The sequence below is a fragment of the Saccostrea cucullata genome, unplaced genomic scaffold (genome assembly GCF_032062105.1).
Source record: "Saccostrea cucullata isolate Sc308-1 unplaced genomic scaffold, CSIRO_AGI_Scuc_v1 ctg10633, whole genome shotgun sequence".
Taxonomy (NCBI): Eukaryota; Metazoa; Mollusca; class Bivalvia; order Ostreida; family Ostreidae; genus Saccostrea; species Saccostrea cuccullata.
The window spans coordinates 48,828-59,796 of NW_026934488.1; the positions used below are offsets into that span (position 1 = coordinate 48,828).

General features: G+C 33.9%; 1 protein-coding gene across 1 annotated transcript; it reads right to left on the reverse strand.

The window, feature by feature from the left end:
- Positions 1-3,078: 3,078 nt before the first annotated feature.
- Positions 3,079-8,261, reverse strand: LOC134240838 (prostaglandin E2 receptor EP4 subtype-like). The gene is made up of 2 exons (XM_062722911.1): positions 7,310-8,261; positions 3,079-3,723 (listed from the first exon to the last, which is right to left on the reverse strand). Exons 1-2 carry the CDS (start codon positions 8,249-8,251, stop codon positions 3,085-3,087), a joined length of 1,581 nt encoding a protein of 526 aa, XP_062578895.1. The 5' UTR covers positions 8,252-8,261; the 3' UTR covers positions 3,079-3,084.
- Positions 8,262-10,969: the final 2,708 nt, after the last annotated feature.

Here is a 10,969-nt window from a genome sequence, read left to right on the forward strand (position 1 = left end):
CGGTTATACTATCCAAAGGGAAATTAAACAATTTTACTCCATGAAACAACACTAATGCCGAATCCTAGGTACAACCCGACAAGACAGAGACAAAAAAAACAATGTGTCCTTAAAAGCAGGTACATGTATACATTTTATGGACATCCTCCTCTGTCAAGATACTCTTGTTATAAATCAAGTGCATAGCATAGATGAAGAACGCATGTCCTAGGATATCGAGAACATTAGGCAGACAGTGAAAGGTAGATCGTTCACATCCCCACTTCTTAGACGTGACAAATGCTTTCGGCGTTGATACGAATAGTTTGGAAGCATTTGCAGCAGTCAGAACAGGCCTTGAAACTGATAATTTCAAAAAGACTTAATAAAAGGTGAAAACAGAAGAGGGATTAGAAGAAAGAGTAATAAGACAACAACAACAACATCAAGAGGCATTTATACGGCCGCAGTAGACAACGCAAGTCCAGGGGCAGCCTCTACAAACACAGGAGAAGGTGCTTCCTCTTTCCCAAGGATGTCATTTATAAAAGTACAACAACAAGCTTTTCCAATTACGGTTTGTTTTTCAATCAGACTTGGTACATGTAGACTAATATGGGATAACAGTTTATCTGGTTATTTAATATTCAATTTCATTAAAGGGATTTGAATTGGGTACTAAAAACCATCAATTTCTGTGAAATTCTTTGGACATTTTATTTCTTTCTGCGTTTTATCGGTATACTGAGATGTGCAATATTCTTTGTTTTTGTAATTTGACAGAGTCCAAGGTTACTAAAAATTGACTTATTTGTGAACAATACAAATTTATCAAAGTGAGGATTACATACAATCAAATTTCCTTGACTGAAATTTCGCGTGATTTTGTTTACAATAATAGAATGATTATCATGATCTCATGACATGTATTTCCCAGAGGAAAATAAGTTTGTTTATAAATTGTACATATTTGCATTATGTGGACCTGATGTAAACAAAAACCATAAATGAGACGACAAGAAATCATCATATAGACTAGTTAACCTTTCCTTTGATATGACAGGGAATCTTGTCCCACCATCACTGTATGGTTTTAACTGTGTGCTTTTAAATGTTTAAAAATGAGAATTTCGTATTTTGTGAATGTTTCCATGTTTTGTCTTATGCAAAAGAAAGGTTTTATCTAAATTTTATACGTTGATTTGGTGCGCTTGTTGTGTAATTTTCCCATATCAAAGAACACATCCCCGTGGACTTTAGGGACCGAGTTCATTGGCATCATTCTGTGACAATGGCAGTCGTTTGATGTTATTGATTTGTAGCTTTTACGTGTTTGTTATTTATTTTTTCTGGTCGTGTTCACATCCGTATTCGCCATCACTCTGAAAAACGCTTCATGATTCAATGAAAATAGCTTATGTCTTTGCTTGATTACTGACTTTTTTTTCTTCATAATTGACACATTTTATGGGAAATGGTTGCAACATGGTTATTTGTCATCTAAATATATGAAGATGAATGATTAAACTAATCCCTATAATGACCTACACCAAAATCAAATTATACTAAAGTGAGTATGTTTTATACCATAAGATTAAAATCCAATAAAATTTCAGGTTGTGAATTAGCTTTTCGTGTTATCCATATGGCTCATCTTACTTTCTGTTTTTATATGAGGCACTCATAAAAAAGGTCTATCTCGGCTTTCGTGATTAACTATTGAGTAAATTACGATTAACAAAGCATATCGTATCCGATGAACGACTATTCAATAATGTCTGGAATAATTCTAGGAAAGTGATCCTCAAATGAAGCAGCGCAAAACCATATTCTAGTTAGGCTCTATATTCTTCTGAAAACCTGATAATTTATGCTCAAACTTAATTTTTATGGATGAAATTAATGACAGTTTTCACTGTGTTGATTAAATTTTGTCATTTTCTGATAAAATGTAATATTTTGGTGAGATGTTTGAAAATAAATTGAAGAAACTAAATTTAATTCTAAATGTGTAGAAAGTATTGCTACATGTGTTAAAGATAATGGGACTGCAAATTACTGTGAAATCACAAATTTTCGTGTGGGGGTTAATTTTCGTTGTTTTCGAGGTATACGAATTTATGTCCTACGCGAAATGTTAAATTTTACATGCATAAGTACTAAAAAGTTTTCCATCCACGACATCAAATCCCAATGAACCACGAGCTTTTTCCCCAAACCACGAAAATTTGACACCCCAAAAATATGTGGTTTTACAGTACTTAAAGAGGACATACATCAGAATGTAAATAGACTAAGGTACCGTAATAAAAATATAAAGAACACGAAACGTAATCAAGCTCTAAAGTCCATTGAATTAATTCAAATGGGAAGTATAGCAAACACTGACAACAAAAACAACAGAGATGGGATCAGATGTCATGGAAAACTAAGCATCCCCTGTTGACCAGTCACACCAGCTCCTTGTCATGATCAGAAATACGGAAATAACTAGACCATTCAGCGCTTGAATATTTCAAAAACGGCAGTTAACATTCGACTTTAAAAAAAGGTAATTGCTGACAAGGTCTTTGTATCAACCATAGAATTTGCGAAAGTCGTTTAGTATCGAATCATCTTGAGCCAAAAACTCAATATGCGGATGATTATAATATATTGTTACTTAAGCAAAAGAAGCTGACGATAGGAAAGTTGAAGCTTTATTTGTCTGGCCCTTTAGCAATCCCCAACTCTACAGATGTCATAGGTTTTGAAGTCCAGGCATTCATAACTAGTTTTTCTTTTTCAATAGATACGCCTTGATGTAGTAAAATACCTACTTGTAAATTAAACTATCTTTGAAATCTGGATTTATTTTATTTGAAAACTTTTAAAAAATAAAAGTACAACAAAATCCATTCGCTGAAGAGCATGTTACTTGAAACAAATTAAACAAAAATGCTAAAATACACTTCATTTGATCACAGTTGTCTTATTTTTATACATGGACCCATGTGCATATTTTATGAGCGTCCATTTTAGAAAATACATACTTTTTTCAAGAAAATGTTGAATTGATTGAAACAATTCAGTTACCCACTTGAATGGTAGTTTGCAAATTGTAATTCATATCGTGATTACACTATCGTCATTAGGTGAGCTACTTTGTTTTTCATATTTTTTATGAGGTTTTGAACACTTTGCAGAATTAAAAGCAGGAGAACTATGGATGCGTTTTAACTTGACTCTTTTCCTAGGACTATCTTTTGTAGATTGACTGAGCCGATTGTCACTATAATGTTGGTTCATTGTGTTGTCGTTAAGAGTTACAGTTTTCCGCAGTTCAGATGAATTGGAATGATATCCCATATCTATATGTTGGTTTGCTGAAATGAGATTTGACACACTTGACATACTTTCGTCACTACTTTCCATTTCTTTCTCACAATCTTGGTTAGATGGACGCTTGTCATTGCTCACACACAAAACTTTGATTTGAAGATCGTCGAGCGCACCGAGTGAGATATGTTCCCTATCAACTGGAACATTTTCGTAAGAGTGTAAGATTTGTCTACCAGTTCCCTCGATTTTAGAGCGGCTCCAGAGCTTCTGGTGAAGATATTTCACTAGCTTCAAGATCAACGCTTTCCGCAACAGAACATACAACCAGGGATCAAGAATTTGATTTATTCCTGCAAATCGAACACCCAGGAGATCTGCTTTCCTATTTGTTACACCTGTGATCTGATTCATAATGATGTTTATCTGAAATAAAAAAAATAACATACTTTTAGAATTCAATTAATTCGTTCATAAATTCCCATGACAGCGGAAAATTTTCTATGAGATGCTAAACAATATTTACAGGTTATGTAAAGAACAGATGAGTTTTTTTTTTAATTTTTGTTGTTTTATTTTTTTTACATGCATATCTCCTTTAATGTTTTGCTCATAAGAATGTTGTGTACTCATTAAACTGAAGAATTTTATCCTTTTCATTTTGCACTTGTCTGTTGCATTATGATCGTATAAGTGTACAAAGTGTAATGAGCATCGAAGATTTCAAGATATCTGCATCTAAAAGCAGTGATTTTATTACCAGACGTAGGCAAAACTCCTGTTTGCTACCAGACATGTGGCTAGTCAAAGAAAAGATCTTCTAGATTAAGGTGATAGTTATGAAAAATTGATAAAACCAAAATTAGTCAAGATTATCTTGAATACTATTAATAAGTTTCACGATCGAGATTCGATTTTTTATGACATTGAATTAAAAGCAGCCTCTGCGTTAATTATGTTCCCCAAACGAAGTTGGGGAACATATTGTTTTTACTCTGTTTTTTATTATTATTATTTTTCTTCTTCTTCCTGGGTACTTTTTTGTCCGGGAATGATCTTGTAAACTGTTCGTCCGATGTAGGTAAAACCTTTTTAGGGTCAGTAGACATGTTATGTAGATTTGCGGAATCAAGGTCATTTTGCGCGCACGTGGTTGCAAGAGCGTGCACGTGCAACACGTGAAATGACCGATTTAATTAATATAGGCGTAACTTTTTACATTTTTGATGAAATGCTTTGAAACTCATAATATAAGGATACATTAGTACCATAGACAATATGACATGGTCAAAATAGCAAGATCTCACGCGCATGCACATGCGCTTCGCTCTGATTGGCTGAAACTAAAGTCTCAATATCTTTCTTGTTTTTGGACAAAATCCTTTGAAATTTTGAACATAGCCAAGTATTAGAATTTTCTACAACATAATATATAGCAATTATCATGAAAACATGTGCATGCACGTGCGCTGCAATCTGATTGGCTTAAACTTTAAATAGCTATAACTCCCTTGGTTTTCAACCAAATCGGGTGGGATTTGGAACATAGATAGATATAATGGATTTCTAAAAGAAGGTATGGTCACCATGCACATGCATGCACATGCGTGTTCGTGCACTTCAATCAGATTGGCTGAAACTTTAAACAGCTATAACTCCCTTGGTTTTCAACCAAATGGGATGGGATTTACAACATAGATAGATGTAATGGACTCCTACAAGAAGGTATGTTCACCATGCTCATGTATGCACGTTCGTGCACGTGAAATGAGTTAAATCAAAAATACACTTGAATGAACGTATTTTTTGATACTTTTGGATTAATACTTTGATATTTAGTATATAAAAAATATATAGATTGTGTAGACAAGATGATATGGTCATTACGCACATGCATTCACATGTGCACGCGTGCAATGCTAAAATTTGAATGAACTTGGCATTGTTAAAGTCTCAAATGCATAGATTTTGTCCCATTTAATGAAGCTTACAGGGAATATGGCACCAAAAGGGAGTTTGGGAGCGTTTGGGGAACATCTGTAACGGTCCCCGTTACAATTAGCACTAGTTGGGATTTCCTTTGACAGATACCGAATATAATAATGCAATAACTATTTTGACCAAAGTTTTTTTTTATTCATATAATTCATTAGTGAAGAATGATTTTCCAGAATTTCGAGGCCGGTTCTTCGGATGAGACCGTATATGAGTGTTTTTACCCTATCTTTGGACTTTCAGTAGGGTGTGACTTTCTCGGCGCTACGTAAAAGCAAATACTAGTAGATTCTCATTAAATTAATAACATCAGGAACTTTAAATTGTTTTTGATAACGATGAGACGACTTATGCCCCACCTCTGTGTCGTGAGAGAACTTTTAATTGGCTATTTACTACATTCGACCGCATCTCTATCACATGTATATTTCAACAGTGATGGGAAGCTGTGTAAATTTCAGAAGCTAATTAGGTAACATCGAGAATGCCACGCCTTATATATACTGAAAGTCCAAACTAAGCCTGTAATGGTAATAAACCGAGGTCCCGTGTCGCAGTACGTGCTGCGAAAAAAGATCCCTAACTGCTCCATGGCTGTAACACAGTGTCGAGCATAGGTCAAAAGTTGCAGCTCTCCATTCGCAAGTGGTGATGTCTCCAAATGAGTTAACTTTCTCGAGAGGGACGTTAAACAATATGCATACAAACAAACGAGAGAATACGAAATCCGTGGTTTTGTATATTAACAAAAGCTGGATAAACACATTTTTGAGTGATTAAAAATAGTTTTTACACGTTACTTTCTTTATAAACTTATTAAAGAAATAAGTTTCTATTTTTAAAAAATGTAGCATTACTTTATAACGAGACAGTTTTCCCATTTTTACGAGTTAGTTATCTCGTTACACGAGATGATTATCTTTTTAAAACGGATTAAGTACCTCGTTAAAACGAGTTACAAGCACGAGTTATTTAAATCTTTAAAAAAAACCTTTCTTTCCTTTTGAAAAAGTCCGTTGTAAATTATTTCCATCACAACTAGAGGTACTGTGAGTACTGAGCTCACTAAATAATACCCCTCCCGCCTCCCATATGAATATACTGGCAAAATCCAGCTCTGGGAAGAAACTGAATCTTAACCCGAAATAAATGTAGATAAAAAAAAGTGAATTAGGAGATTACAATGGCATTATAAAGAATCTGTGAAGTTGCCGATAAGAGATGGGTACCCTTCAATATTATAGAAAGAATTGCAGTGTTTTTCTTTGGGAAATCCAAAATATATGTCGGATAAAAAAGTAAAGTAGGAGGTGCACAATGGAGCTTTGTAACAAAGATTCTATGAAAGTCTCATTAAGTTTTATTCAGTCGTATACGAGGATTTGCGGATAAGAGATGGATACAGACGGACGGAAAGACGGAAAGATGGACATCCCGATCACTATATAACCTCCTACTTTCGCAGATTGCCATCGTACATGTCCTGTTTTACTTTTTATCGGAAACATATTTCGTGTTTCCCATAGAAAAATATTGACAGTGCCATTCTTTCTATAATATTGAAAGGTACTCTTCTCTTATCCGCATGTCCTATTTTACTTTTCGATCAGACACCTATTTCGTGTTTCCAATAAAAAAAAACATCAACAGTGTCATTCCTTCTATGCCCATCACTTATCCGCAACTCCTCCTATACCACTGAATACTTATAACTTTCACAGATTCTTCGTTAAATAATACCATGTGACCTCCTATTTAACATTTTGATCTGACACTTATTTCGGGTCTCCCAAAGCAAAACATGGATTTTGCCACTATAATCATATGGGAGACGGGAGTATCATTTTGTGAGCTCAGAGTTCACAGTACCTCTAGTTTTTTTTTATATGACCACAACGAAAATGTTAAACAATGTTAAACTTCTTAAGTAAAAATTCATATAGAAAAGTTTTTTTCTTAAATATAACAATACCTTTTAAAAAATATATGGTTTGACAACTTAATTTTGTGAACTTACATTGATTGGCAACCAACAAGTTGTGAAGACAAGAGTGATAGCACACAGAAAAATGACCATCTGGGTTTCTGCTTCTCTCTTCATTGACTTCGTTTTACTCTGATTCGTGTTGTGTCTCCTGTGACAGTACGGTGAATTGTTCGCCACTCTTTTTCGTCTCATTTGTAGCAATGTCACAACAACAGCGATATTACATCCGAGGTTCAATAAAATTATCACAATATTGGTTGATGCAAATATTGATGCATATATGATGTCACTCACACTTTCTTTATGAAAGTTCAAAAAACACCAAGATCCAGGAAATTGAATTTCATAACTTCCTAATCCAACAAATGGCCAAGAACAGAAAAACATCACAATAATCCAACAAGCTGCGATAGCTATAAAAGCCTTTTTCTTCGTGGCAACTCTTGCATGGAAATAAGCAAACCGTAGAGCAAGTAAACGTTCTACTGACATAGCACACACAAGAAGGGGAGTCAAGCCCCCAAAAAGGATCATAGCAAAAGCATGGTAACGACAAAGAGGTTTCCCTCCTACCCATTTTAAATTGTTTGCGTACACAACAATTGCGATCGGTGACGTCATTAGCTGGCCAATCAAATCTGTCCAAGCCAATCCGGCCAGTAATGTGTAAAATACTGTCCTTTTGGCCTCTTTGCGTGACGTATACAACACTACAAGTGCTAGAATATTTCCCAGAATTCCAGTGGTAAACATGATAATTGGAGTAGAGAGACTTATTCCCATTCCTTCCTGACGACATCCGGTTTTGTTGAAAGAATCACAAGGATTATCCATTCGAGTACGATCGTCCGCCATGATAGTGGTAAGATCTTGCGTTATGCCATTAGTGTTGAGTAGCGAGAACAAACCCGTTGGTTGCGTGACATGGTAACTTGTTACCTCTGTACTTTCCATTTTTCTGTCTAATACCATCGTCTGTACGACCTGAAATTATATATAAATAAGGAAATTTACCGTTGTTGTTTTTTCCCTTTAATTATTGTTTTCTTACTCTAGGAAAAGTAAAAAATTTGCGTTTACACTACACGATTTACAATTACATTATAAATCTGAAGTTCACGAATCTCAAAAAAAGCTTTAAATGTGATCAGTTAAAAAACGTTTAAACATTTAAAATTAATTAAATGGGTGGTTCAAGGTTTGTTTAATGCAGCGATTTTAAAGGAACTCATTCCCCCATTAACCTCCGTAAGCATTTTAATTTCTTTTTTATGGATTTGATGGTCTTTAAAAATTATAAGAAAAGTTATGTTTCATAAGTAATAAAAAAAAAAATCATTCATTGTCTGTGAAGAATCATATGAAAATTTCTTATATTCCTATGACTTAAATGCCTTTTAACTCAAAATTGTGCTCACTAACTCATTTTTATACTTCCGATTTTGCTTCACAATACACAGAATCAAAGTGTGCCAAATTTGAATAATTTATTTAAATTACAAGTTATCTCAGCAGTAAACACACAAGTGGGGGTGTTTTAATTTCATTCAAATAACAAAGAACGATTAATTACGACAGCCCTCGTGACATTTAAGACAATTTAAAAAGCTTGTCGGAAGAGTAATTTAAAGACAATAAAATATAAACAGCTTTCAATATTTAAAAAAAAATGAATGAATACTGGTCTCCCCAACGTTTATTTATCCCCAAAAGCTAAAGGGTATAAAAGAAAATAAAGAAATTACTGCAAAAAATCTGAATGGCAAACTCTTTGATGATGCCCATTTACACAATTACATTTCAAACATACAACAATGTACCATTAAGTTTAAAATATTCATTTCCTGTGCTATCTTTCAGGAAATAAAACAATAGTTATATGAAATAAGTTTCATGGGACCAGCTCTTGCATCTGTGTGAAATTCTCTTTTGTAATGAATCAAATTGCTTGTCAGCATGCAATATGTCACTCTAAAATATCGACTGATCCCAGAAAATATATTAAAGATTAACTCTATACAACTATCATCCGTAATTGTAAGGCAATCAATCGATTGGTTTTTTGACGCAATATGACTTTTTTAAACCAAAAAACCAAAAAGTAAGCTACAAACATGTACAGACATGTACACATACTTCATGGAATGCCAAAGCCACCGTATGCATGGACACTGTTCTACGTTCGCAACCAAAACTTAACCGCTTTAAAAAGCAGAAAAAGGCATTGCATGTTAACCATTTTTAAAAGCAGACGAGACATTAAACATTTAAGGAAAATCTGAGATTTTTTTCTCTTATTGTATACCGGTGATTAAATACATTTATTTTTCAAGTTGGTTCTTTTAACCACTACTTTTTTTATTGTTTAATAAAACAATAAATGCTACTATGATCTGTATTTCTCTACATATTGAAGTTGATGTTCTTACGGGTCCCTAGTACCTCACCCTCAAAATTTCAGACTCCATAACTTATGTTAAAATTTTGAATTGCGAACTGCGTTCTAGAATGCAGTTCACTTTTGAATTGCGAATTGCGAACTGCGTTCTAAAATCTGATTGCCTCTTACGTGAGCATTCCTAAGTACAGTATATGCAACAATTATCATTATATAATGTATTACTGAAAAGGTACGATAAAACTCGAGAAAGAAAAAATGCTACAAGTGTAGTCAGCAGACTCTGATATATTTCAGGTTTCTTAACCCAAATCGTTCTTTGCTGTTACATCTTTAAATTAGCGCTTAACTTTAATAAAAAAAAGTGTTATTCAACCATAATAAATATTGCAGTAGTATCAAGTAAAGAATATATAAGAAATACAAAGCTTGAAATGAAGCTAGACTTCCGACTTCTCCCAAAGAGCGTAAAATATTCAGCAAAAAAAAAAACCTTTTGAAATTAGTAGAAAAGGAAAAAACCACGTACTTATCTAACTATTTAAGGAAGCAAATACAAGGTAAAATGTTATTCATAGCCAATAGATTACACTTTGATATTACTTGCTTAGTTTGGGATATAAATAGGCCTATTTTTCGAATTTCGATTCCCATTACTTTTAAAAATAATATTTGTTTGCCGTCTTCCGAGTCTTGCTTAAAATAAGGGCCAGTCACCAGGGCAGGTGCGGAAACTTTCCTTATGGAACGCCGTCACTGCCTTATAGCAGAACACAACAATTGCACTGCGTCAACCTTCAATTACATTATGTCAACTCCATATGACAGTTACTCACACAACTATTACACTGTGTTAACCTTCTATTACATTATGTCAACTCTACATGATATTAACTCATACTACTATAGCATTGTGTGAACTTTCCTTTACATTATGTCAACTCTTTATGACATTTACTCCCACTATTATTTTATTGTGTCAACCTTCCATTACATTATGTCAACTCTTTATGACATTTACTCACACTACTATTGCGTTGTGTCAACCTTCCTTTATATTATGTCAACTCTTTATGACATTAACCCACACTACTACTGCATTGTGTCAACCTTCCATTATATTGTGTCGATTCTTTATGATATTATCCCACACTACTATTGCATCGTGTAAACCTTCCTTTACATTATGTCAACACTTTAAGACATTTACACATTCTTGCATTTCGTTATGTTTACTGTTCATGACATTTAATTAAACAACAATTACATTGTGTTAACCTATCATTACATTA

Bases quoted from the DNA above. Each gene is read 5' to 3' on its own strand.
- LOC134240838 (XM_062722911.1), bottom strand. From the start codon at position 8,251: ATGGTATTAGACAGAAAAATGGAAAGTACAGAGGTAACAAGTTACCAT. The intron at 3,724-7,309 runs GTAAGTTCACAA...TTTTTATTTCAG, and splicing joins CTTGTTGGTTGCCAATCAAT to ATAAACATCATTATGAATCA.